This window comes from Ctenocephalides felis, unplaced genomic scaffold, assembly GCF_003426905.1.
Source record: "Ctenocephalides felis isolate EL2017-DRISC unplaced genomic scaffold, ASM342690v1 CF-g0.4_SCAFFOLD_01886, whole genome shotgun sequence".
In the NCBI taxonomy this organism is placed as follows: domain Eukaryota; kingdom Metazoa; phylum Arthropoda; class Insecta; order Siphonaptera; family Pulicidae; genus Ctenocephalides; species Ctenocephalides felis.
In genome coordinates this window covers 127,613,242-127,626,158 of record NW_020538040.1, presented here as the reverse complement: position 1 = coordinate 127,626,158, position 12,917 = coordinate 127,613,242, and the positions used below count along the sequence as shown (strand labels likewise).

At 28.7% G+C, this 12,917-nt stretch overlaps 1 protein-coding gene across 2 annotated transcripts in view; it reads left to right on the top strand.

The window, feature by feature from the left end:
• The window catches only part of LOC113377402 (receptor-type tyrosine-protein phosphatase kappa), a 98,703-nt gene extending 98,335 nt beyond the window's left edge, over nucleotides 1-368 (top strand). For both annotated transcript variants that reach the window (XM_026617714.1, XM_026617715.1), the window contains exon 15: nucleotides 25-368. In XM_026617714.1, coding sequence (XP_026473499.1) covers nucleotides 25-241 — 217 coding nt within the window. In that variant the 3' untranslated portion in view covers nucleotides 242-368. The remainder of the gene's footprint in view (nucleotides 1-24) is intronic.
• Nucleotides 369-12,917: the final 12,549 nt, after the last annotated feature.

Genomic DNA, 12,917 nt, shown 5'->3' with positions numbered 1-12,917 from the left:
AACAATCGTTTTTCTATTTTGCAGGGACGGGAGATCTCGGGTCGGTGTTTATTGTGCCGCGAATGCTTGTATCGAGCAAGTGATTCAGCACGGCGAGGTGGACATTTTCCAGGCAGTGAAGACAGTCCGACGACATCGACCACAGTTGGTAGAAAACATGACAGAATATAAGTACTGCTATGACTTGGTGTTGCATTACGTGTTGCACTATTTAAACAAGGACATGAATGAAAAGAAGTGAGAGTGCGAGTTACAGGACGGCCTATGGTTTATTGAGAGCGGCCGCGGCGCCGCACTGCCTCGTACACCCGAAGATGGTGCTGCTGGCGCCGTCGCTGGTTCATTGGCGACCGATGTAACTTTGCCTCGTTGTGGCGGACGCGTCGTATCTCAAGACACAAAACCCAGCGTGGCAGAAAAAATGCGTCGCAGCCGCGCAGTAATGTCATTAGACCGGCCTTCGCAACTGACTTTAAATCACGGCTTGTCCGTTGACTCGAAAGAAATTGCGCCGAACGAAATATCTCGACGTCCGCCACAACTCTGTGCGGGGCTTATGGGCATCGCTATAGGATCACCGGATGACGTGGAGATTGTTCAGCGTGGATACAAATCGGACGGCGCCTCTCTGGATCGCAGTCGTGACAGTTTGAAAGATATGTCCAGATTTGAATCGGGCATGTCTTTGGATCGCGACCCAATCAGGCGTCGAGAAATGTACAACAGACATTGTGGCCACACTTTTGATGAAGAAAACAAAGCAAAGTGCGATGGAATCTCGTCGCGCTTGTCCGATTCTAAGCTGCGTTCTAAAAATCTCTCCGCAGAAGAAAGTTCTCCGGTACCCTCTAAAAGATCCGTCCACACTTTTGCCGAGCGGAAAAAATCAAGAACGGACTGTGAAAGTGCGTCCTCGTTGCAAGACTCGAATTCTATGCATAGCAGTGGGGGCGGTTTGTTTGAAAAACATTTTGGCCGTAATAAAAAACAACATAAATTAGAAAAATCAAAACGGTTAAGTACTAGTGCTTTGTATGATAGATCACCTACGGAGGCATTTTATAACAAAACTGGCTCAATGCGATTGAGTGCCACGGAACTATTCGAAAAGTTTTGTTCTGAAGACTTTTCTTCATTGTATGGACCAGGTTCTCATTACGATGATGTATTCAAAGAAGACGTTCCAACAAAAGATTACAGACGAGAAAGCAGAAGTTCACCGCATATTCGCACAAAGCCTCTTCATAAATCTGACAAAAATATTGAACGATCGAAATCAACGGCTGACAATAATTCAGCAATAGAAATAATAGAAGAGTTCAATAATTTTGGTACACCAAATACTCTTTCATTATCAGCTCATGATATTATGCGTAAACCAACTCAATTGTCATTGTCCATACAGAACTACAATGTCACTGATCAGTATGAATTATGTGTTGGGGCGACACAGAAAAAGAAGCATTCGTTCAAAAGAGATATTATTCCAAGCCTTAAAGATCGACCTTTATTTGAATGGTGCAATTCAGAATTTCGTCCAATAGATGATGAAGACAGTCCCACTGTCGGGAAATTGATAGCTGATGCTGCTCTTGAAGAAATCCCGCAAGATGACAGCACAAGTTTTTTATCAGATGTTTTTGCTTCAAATGAAGATGTTTCTTTGCATCAAGATAATGGTAACAGTAATAAAATCAGTAGAGGCCGTTTAGTGCATCAAAGAGGGATTGATAAAGAAGAAATGACTTCTTCGTTAAAAAGTAATTCTACAACAATCGAAGAGGAAAGTTTGTCATCGGATAGATCTCCAGCAGATACCTATAGTGTTACTGAGAGAATAGAGCTGTATGATGAAAATCCTAAGCGGCTACCAGATGGCGAGAAAGTTTCTCATAATTTTGTTGATGGGACTAATAAACCGTCAAATATCTATCAATTCGTAAAACAAGAAGACGAATTTGTGGAAAATAATACGTTAACGAAAATTACAGAAAGAAATAATTTACTTGATGTAAATGTTGAGGTTATGCATAATTTTGACCCTGAGGATGAAGATAACACAGATAAAATTCTAGCTTCTGATATAAGTGGTAAGCAAAGTTATTCAGGATCCCATTCAACACTCATAAATGAAATGCTTTTTGAAAGTGATAAAAATTGCATTAAAGATGCAACAGAGCAAGACATGCAGTCACTCATTGATTATTCTTCTGAAACTGAAGAAATTTCCGGATTTTGTGATATCAATGAAGAAAGCATGGACAAAAAGGAGTGCGAAGCATCGCGTAGTATATGGATGGCGATAAATGCTTTTGAGAAAATTGAGAAATGTGCAGCAAGAGCTCAACAGTTAAGAGAACAGATGAAAGACCCTAATAATTCACTTTGTTCGTCACAAGAACAGAATGAAAATGAAAATAAATTTAGTGCGGAATCAGATACTCAAAATATGGAAGCCAAATCTGAAAGTATGGAATCAAATACACGAGATATCAAAACCAAATCTGAAGGTATAGAATCAGAACTATCTCCGGTGATTACCAAAATTCCTCTACGACATTCAATGCAGAAATTGCGATTAATAAATATAGAAAGTATAGCAATGACAAACGAAAACAGCAAAATTTCTATCACGGATCAAAATTGTCCAATCAATTCAATGGATAAGGTAGATGCTGAAATATCAGATCAAAATCCAAAACCAAAATCAAAAGATGTAAAAAAATCATTTTTCCGGCTGCAAAAGGGAAAATCTGATGATATTTTGAATGCTCCTAAGAAAAGCAAATGTTTTCCTCTGTGATATTTGCTTAATAGTACTTTTAACAGGTAGGGTATGATAAAAAAGGATTTATACAGAATTATATTATATAGTGTATCAATAATATAATTGGTGTGAGGATGTGAAATTACTTTTCAGTTTTTTTATATTTAGGTTCTTGCATATAACTCAAAAATTTCAAATTAAATTTCCTGTCAAACTCTCATTTACAATATAAATACCTAATAGTTTCATTCAATTCAAATTTTACAAAATTAAATACAAGAACCTAATTATTATTAATTCATTTGAAAACATTAATTTTATAATTATTAAAGAAATTGCCGAAGCTTAGATAAGTTGCGTAATTTTTTTCGTGCAATTTTCGACCTTTTTCAGGTCGAATACCTATTCTGGTTATTTTGCTGTTAATTCTGAACTACTTAAATCGAATATCGAAAGTCGAAATTGTAAATCTTTGCAAAAGAATGTATGTATGTATGTATATATATATATATATATATATATATATATATATATATATATATATGTACATACATACATACATACCTACTTACATACCCCAAATATGTGTATCAATAATATATATATATATATATATATATATATATATATATATATATATATATTAGAGATGGGTCTCTCACTCCGGAGTTATCACTCCGAAACAAGTGAATCTGAGCGGAGTTCTGTCGGAGATGTTGTCATATTCGACTTTCCTAAACTGGTATTAAATCTGTTACTGCGTTTTTGCTTTGGGAAGGAAGCGGTCGCTTTCTTGTCTCACAGGCAGTTTTATGACCTTTTAGGTATACGAGTCAAAATAATGCCATAGTGTATTTTCCAGAAAATACAAAAATATTACTTTAAAGATACAGAACAATGAAATTGTGTTCAAGTGTGAATAGCTCAAATGTATAATTAGCAGAAGAAAAATTTAAAAAGCAGAAATATTATTATTTGGTGAAAATAGTTTATGATAAAGGTTTTGCTTTTATTACAAAGTTTACTACATTATTTTTTATATAAAATGAATCCAAAAAATCAATTATTTTCTTATCAAAAGAACATAATTAAATTGAATTTGATTCTCAAGTTTTGCTTTTTTACTTTGGTCAATACTGATAATATTACGAGTCACCGAAAAATTTTACAACCCATTATTTATTTGTGAATTTTTTAGAAAAATTATTTTATTGATAATTCAAAGTTGTCGTCGTGGAGTTGTTAGGCTGACATAACTCCTCCCTGAAGCGGAGCCAAATTCTAACCGATCCGGTCGGATATGATAATCCCATCTCTAATATATATATATATATATATATATATATATATATACATATATATGTATAAGTATATATATATATATATATATATATTGTATATATATATATATATATATATATATATATATAACCTAGCATTCAGTTATCGATCAACAATTTTCGGCAGATTTAATATATGTTAAAAACTTTTCATCGTCAATAAGAATTAAAAATTATATATGTACATATAATACATTTAGATTCAGTTTAGAATGACCAATCGCTTTTAGCGACATACACGCTACCTCAAGATTGTAAAAATTCATTTTGGCATTACGTTTATCTACAACCTTTTAAATAATTGTTAACTTGTTCCAAAACTTTTCAATTCATAACCTATTTCAAAATAGCTCTGTAATTTTTTGACACACAAGAGATCATTGTGCTTTTTTGTACAAAATCGCTTTCAAAAATTCGAAAAATAAACATACAGACTCAAGCTGTATTTTACTCTTAAATAATTAGTAAACTATATATTTCTAGTTTTAGAAAATGACTTGAATTTCTAGTAAAATCTATGAAGTAGAAGGAAAGTTTTATACAATACAATCAATCTTCTAAGATCAATCCGTAAAATAAAATAACATCATTGCGATATTTTAGTAATAATTTCATTCTGAACGACTGTTTAAAATTAAATTGATCGTATTGTATGAAAGCAATACTTAACTTGTGTGTTGTAGGTGTCGTAACATATAGGTTACTTGGCTTCGTAAATATCTACTTAACTGAAAACGAAAAAAAGTTGGAATCGTTATTTCAAATATTATACATTTTCTTTTACTTATAGAGATAAATAGAACATATTATGTTTTAATATACTGACCATTTTTAAATTTTACGTTAATTTTGCAAGATACGCAAATTATTTTCAGAAAATAACGAAAACAGTATAAATTTTGAACGTTTCGAATATAATTTTACTTTACAAGCATGCTTTTTCAATCGATTTATAAATTGAACTAGCGAACGCAGCTCTGAAAAATATTGTGATCGAGTTGATAATTCTTGATTGGTAATTTATTTTACATGCACTTTCGTTGGGAAATGTGAAATTTTGTACACGTAAAATTTGTTTTTGAAAGACGCCATTTCATGCAAGCGGGGACCAAATTGTAAATTAATTGTTTTACATAATTGTGATATATCAGTAAATAAGGTTTAGAAAGTTAAATGCAAATATCAATTTCATTTCTGCTTTATATTTAAAATAATTTGAGATGTTCTTGAAATAAGTGATTATTTTGAAGTTCGAAGAAATTGATATTTGCGTTATTCGCGGTACTGCAATAAATGAGTAGCAATAGAAATTATTAGATTTTTTAAAATATTCTAATTAAAATTGAGCTTCTATTTCATATGTAGTTGATGTACTATCTACTATGTCGACTACTATGCCAGAACGACGAAACAATCGTATCGTTCTAAATCGTTACTATTTGTAATTTAATAATTAATGCTGTGGTGTGCTGTTTTTTTAGATTATCTCTTGTATTTAATTATTGTTCTTAATGTTTTATCTTTGTTAACTTGCCAAGTTGATCAAGAGGAAAAATTTTGTTTGATTGCGTACTAAGAGCATATGATTATGATTGCGTACAAGAGCATATAATTTATTTTCTAACAGGAAATATTTTTATTATGAAAATATGTCATATAGCAAATTTATTTTTTTTTGTCAAAAAAGGATTTTAGTTTACTTTATTGTGTTTTCAAAACTAGCTAAGAACTTTACTCGTAGGTTACCGCCATGAATATATTTCATAAAGCGAGATAACTCGACGTAATTGCCAAATAATAAAAAATACGATATCAGGTTTTGATTTTTTAATATAGGTTTTGTTTCCTTGAATAATCAGCATAGTGCTAAATTGCTTCTTTACTAAAATGAAACTGAGAAAAATAATTTCAAGCAAAAACGTTATTAATTGTATTTAAAAGATTTATAAAAATTGTTAATAATATCTTATGAAGGTAATTAGATTATTTTTCATTAGATAGAAAAACTGGACGAATTAAATAAAATTACTATAGAGCATAATGATAAAAAATAGCAAATTTTTAATTTGTTGCTTTGGGTCATACAATGATTCCGAAAGTTTGCCTTTGTGTTGGAAATTGTTTAAAAATCGAAGATTTGAAGCAAATTAAATATATATTTATGTTTATAGTTCAGAATAAATATTTTACGTGCCAAGCTAAAATATATTTGAATAAAATTTCTAGTAGGTATGTTGCCATAAATAAAAAGTGCAACTATTAAAATATTAGGGTAGTATTTAACGTGCCACGAAAATCAAGAAATGATTTAATTCTTATAATATTTTTTTGCTCTGGCATGATTATTTAGTAATAAAATTAAAACAGAAATTAAAATCACGTTGAGGCAGGGCAGATGCATATAAATATGTTAAAATATTATAAATATTTATTAGAAATAAGATGCTTGTAAGATGAGAGGTCCAAAAATATTGCGTAATGCACTCCTCTCTAAAAATTTATAAAAAAAACTTTCTATATATAATATAAAAGTTATTAGGATGACTACATTAGATATCTATCAGATAAATGAATGTAAAAGATATATAAAGATATATAAGAAATAATATATAAATGTATACTTATTAAGTTTGTTATTTATACGCTTCTGTTAGAAATTATCTGAAAAAAAAAACTGTTTTGTATCATCTTGAAGATATCATGCTTAATGTTTGATTTAAAATAAAAGTTAATGTTTTTAATTTGAAATAAAAATTAATGTTATGAAGCATAAAAAATCATGGCAAAATATCACTAAAAAAACTTAGTAAATACAGTTTATTTATTAGAATTTAAAAAGAATTTAATTCAACACTGTATATAAGTATTTTTGGAGTAGTACCTATAGATATGGATATATACAAAACATACATATGTTTCATTAAAAACTTTTTGAGCTTATTTAAAAGATGTTATTAAGTACATAGTTTAAAAATCTAATGATGGCATTGGTGAATGCGTTACCTGAGCATGATTTTTGAAATCTTATGCTCAAAATATATTTATTATTATATCGAATAGCATAAATATTATTCACGGAATATACATTAAGATTTAAATTGGAACCTTTCTTACATACGAGGTCTGTTCAAAAAGTACCCGGAATTTTCGTTTTTTCAAAAAAATATTTATTTATTCGTCTACATTAATGTGGTCCCCTTCAAAGTAGTCCCCCCCAGATATAATACACTTATGCCAGCGTTTTTTCCAATTTTCGAAGCACCCTTGATATTCACTTTTTGATATGTCCTTGAGCACTCTCAGCGATTCGGCCTTTATTTCTTCAATCGAGGAAAACCGCCGTCTTTTCATGGGTCTCTTCAACTTTGGGAATAGGAAAAAGTCACACGGAGCCATATCTGGTGAATTTTTGCACTTTGCAACACTTTATTTCATTTTTTACGCAAAATTTAATACAAATTCTTTGACTTTTCAATTCTTCCATTGTAAAAATCGCCGAGCTCAGAAAAACACGTCGAACCTTAGCGACTACCACAGACAAAGTAAACAGTGAATATAGCTGAAAATTTCATCATACTTTAGGGGCATGTATACCAACACTATAAAAAAAAATTTTGACAATCAGACACTCCAGACCCGCGAAATTTAATTATTAGTAATTCCGGGTACTTTTTGAACACACCTCGTAATTGGCCAATTTTATATTTGTTAATACATTTAGGTTTATTTTAATAGTTTTGGTCTTTAATTTATTTAAATATGTTTATTGAATTTTCTAAATCACAACAATCAAACACATATACACAGACATGAAAATCTATGTGTTAAATAATAATTTTAAACATACGACGTGTCGTGAGACAATATTTATCATATGGATGGATTTTTCTATAGTATAAAAGAAAGTTATATTATACATGTACTAACACGCTAAATTTTTTGTTCTCTAATTATATAATAATTTTATAATATTTTACTTAAGTATTTTAATTAAAATTTAATTTATCAATTAAAATGTTTTTTTATACGTTGCGAGAAATTGTTGTTCGTCAAGTGATGTTCTTAAAGAATCTAAAGATCGTATCCTATGTTACCTCATTATTTTTATTGTTAATACTAAATACAATGTTTAAAGATGGTGTCGAAAAATATTTCAAATATATAAATGTCTGTGCCAAAGATTTTTGCTCACCCTTATATACAATGCGAATTTGCAAAAATTTTTCAAAACCATGTTTGTAGATAATTTAAATGTCTCAATGTACCTTGTGCAAATTCAATTGTTCATATTATATCAATTACCTAGATATTTATGAAAATAAAAAAAATCTGGTCCAAATATAGTTAATAGTATGTAATGTTAAATATAGGTAATAATGCGTAATATTAAAATGTATATTGTGAAAAATACTGTGAATGCATTGATTATAAAACTCAGTGTATAGAATATCAAGTTAAAAATATGTATACAAAAACAAATGGGAATAATAACTGTATACTATATTATACAATTATTAATACAATTGTATTGGGCATATTAAAACCTAATGTTAAAATATATTATTTGAAAATAGTTTGTAAGTATCATCTGTATAAATTAATAGTAAATATATTTATTCAATAATTACATTGTATATGAACATTTACAATTGATGATTGTTTGATTTCAGACTTGTGTTGAGAATCTACAAAAATCAATATTTGTTTATAAAATTTAAAAGTTTCTGCATATCTTTACGTTTTGAAGGTTTCTGAACATTTTGGCATACCTCTGAAAAAATGGATGTGTGTGTGTGTGTATTTTGTATGTCCGCATTTTTTCGTCCACGTTTTCGAGCGCACGATTCAACTGATTCGAATGGTTCAAAAAACATTCGATTCCTATTGATAGGGAGATGTGCTAATTAGTATTTGGCAAGGGCAGGTCCAGCCGTTTACGGAGATACGGAACAAACAGTGCGGAAAATACAAATTAAATTTTTGAGAGAACGGAGTATCCGATTTGAATGATCTAAAAAACATTCGATTTGTAATGATTGGGAGATGAGGTGATTAGTTTTGGCAAAGGCAGGTCCAGCCGTTTCAAAGATACATAGCTAAATGTGCAAAAAATGGCAGTTTTTGAGAAAACTAAGCGTCCGATTTGAATGATTCAAAGAACTTTCTGATTGTTTTAACAAAATAATTACTTTTAGAAAAAAAAAAGTATCAATTTTTTTTCAAAAACTTTTTATTTCAAAAAAAGATTTTTTTTTGTATGTCGAAAATAATTCGGATTTTAATTTTAATTCTGACTAAAATTCTAATATACTTTAAACAAATAATTTCAACTTTGCAATTTTATATAATACTTATAAATATTAGACAATGTTACAATATCAAGCTTTATACTTGTTTATCTATGTACAATATTTAGAATAATCTATTTGAAAACATTTAATATTCCTCGATCATTTCGTTACGGTACGGGAAGTTCCAGCAATTTGCCTTAAGGCACACTGCCATACACCACTAGTTTGGTTATGTATTTATATATTTATAATTATTTATTGATTTAATAAAATATTACAATCTAGTTAATTTTCAAAAAAGTGGTGACTCTTAACGGTAATTGGTGACTAAATAAGTTTGAATGTGTCTGATTTTGATACGGCTGATCTATAAGCTATTCAATATGCTATTCAAAAAAATACCAATACATTATGCGTGATTAAATTTATTGGATATATTTTATATTAATAAGATTTATATTCAATATGTTTTAAATTAGCAAACAAGATACAAGGACCTCGTGCAATGTTAATCGCGACCGTTATATCCTAACTTCACTTGCGTATTATAAGTGTTGCCAGTGCTGCTTTGCCTGTGTGTTGCGCTATGCGCTATTTATTCTCCATCTTGAACAGTCAGCTGTCCGCTGTCAAGCGTACGCTACAACCTATCTACTAGTAGAGCCATCTTTGTTTAAGTAAGGTTTTAATCCTATCTTATCTTGCCCAAGGAATGCTTGATGATAATAAGCAGAGCTGTCAATTGACGGTCAAATGTGTTTGCAAATAAAAATGAATAAATGTTTTATTCTTGTGTGCGATAATATAAAATATCAGATTGATAAATAAATATTTGAATATTCTACTTGATAATTTTGAGAAGATAGTTCACACGTAAGTCCACCCATAATTAAATTTCTTTAAAACTAAAATGGGTGTTTCAATACTCCCACTTTAACCTAACCTTCATTCACACAATTTGTGTAACTTCAAAGATTTGACAATATTTACTAAATGGTAATAATAGATTGTGATAATTATTACGATTAACAATTATATATATATATATATATATATATATATATATATATAACATAAGTCTTGGATTTGTGTATGTTGTGTTGAGCTTCGAACAAGGAACCTAATAGTAATAACAAACTAAAAAGTTTATTAACAAATTATTTCTTGTCAACGTTTCAGAATCATATACATTCTATCTTCAGAACATCTGTGAAAACATAATCTTGATTAGAAGATAAATAAACAATACTTATATGTTGCAAATATGTAAATAACTGGTCATAATATAAATAATAAAAATATTATAACAGTTAAATGAAAGGAGTATAGTATGATATATGATAAAAGTTATAAATGAAAGAATTATAAAGAAATATTACAGTAAAAATGAAAAAACATTTTTTTAAACTAAAGTTGGTCGAAAGGGTGTGAATTGAGAAAATAAAATTATTTACCAGCATGATTAATTATGCATTAACACTTCGTAAATTACTGAAAAAAAACTTTTAACTTTTATAAAACAATCTTGTTACTGAATGTTATTGGAAATATTTGTTTTTAAGTTTGTTTTATGAAGTAGTATTTTTTTCTCTTGGATGTTAGCGAGATAAGATTAGAAACCAATCTAACTAGTTGAATATAAACCGAAAAGCACTTGACTTGGAAAGCATGTGTGTATGAATCCTATTAATTACTATATGAATACTTGTTCTAAAATGTTGACAATAAAGAAGTAATAAATAATATTTTTAAAAAACTTTATATATATATATATATATTTCATCACTGTTAAATCAAAGCGGCATATGTGTAAAATTGAGTTTTTGAGCCGCGTCTATATTTTTGTCCGGAATATCATATCAGTTGAATAATAGTTATAGTATACAGATAAACTAACCATATATATATATATATATATATATATATATATATATATATATATATATATATCAATAAATCGATTTGTTTCTTTTGAGAGCAAAAAATGTAATAAATAAAAAACAATACTCTCACTTTAACTTTAATTTGTAGATCTGTAATTACTGCATTTCTGAACTAAATTATCAGTTTTTCTGTCAAACAAATTTAAAAAAATATAATATAAAATCATTTTATAATTTGATGATTACAGAATTTACAGAAGATTACATAAGAATGGAATTTTTAAAAAAGAACATTAATCTTTTTTTTCTAAAAAAATATTTACCTGCAATATTAATTTATGAATGTATACCACTATGTTTTTTTTTCAAAAGCACTTATAAAAAGAAATATTTAAGAATATTTTATAATTGGACTTTATTTTACTTAGTAATTGTTTTTATCATATTCATATCTAAATGTTTGTCGAGCAGACATAGACCAATATAAAGGAAGATCCAAAGTGAAAATTGTCAATCCTATTAAAAACGCTGGCCTACAATTTGTTACTATACTGACTTTTCTACATCTACCTTCAAACACATTAACCAATTAATTTTCTATATTCACCTTCAAACACATTAACCAATTAATTTCCTATATCCACCTTCAAACCCTTAACCAATTAGTAACCTAAACTCTCTCAGAAAGCGGATATCTCCTCAAACTCACCCACTCCATGTATATATTTATATCTTTTTTTTTTTGTATGATGTCTAATTTTGTCAAAGCTAAAACATGCCTCTTTTCTTATATTTCTATGTTACAAAACAATTTGGTTTTATCCTTGCTATATATTGTCTACACCTGTGCAACAAACACATCAGAACAACAGTTTAAGTGGTGGTATATTAATTGAATTATAAATGCTTTTGACAAAAAATTGATGACATGAATTATTACTAGTTTTTATTATGTAGAATGAAAATTATTCATACATCAATTATTGATATATCAATTTTCATTTGTTCCACTCTCGTTCTATTAAAATTTTGGTTATAATCTCATTAATAGTCAAAGCCAAATGATACAATTTTAGAGAATTAAAGTGTGATTGTTGCTATATTGGGGAAAGTTCTCAATATATCTCTATGTGAATAAATCAACATATGTATTTATAATTGCAACAACCGTAAACAATTTAAAACCATGTTCTATGAACATATTTCTTTCTTCAGTCGCACTTTTAATACTAATTATCCGACTATTAATTATAAAGAAAAAAAATAGTTGATGTTGATGAATTATAAAAATTCATCAAAGTTCAGGATTTCATTGCTCGCTTAAGCGATTCTAATCAGAACGTTTTTAGAATCCTGTGATGTGATAGAATAATGTGTTAAACAAATTAATTTAATTTACGCAATTACAGATATTATAAGTATGTTTGAAAGACAACAATTGGAAATCGTATTGATGATTCATTAGTGAAAACGAAAATTTAATTTTTAAAATATCAGTTGAAACATTTACCTATTTAGCTGAAATTCAATTCTTGTTGATTATGATAGCATTCAATTGCATCTATTGTGTTTATGTGTCATTATTCAATTATATCTATTAAATAGTTTAATTTTGATTTTTGCAGGAAATGTTAAT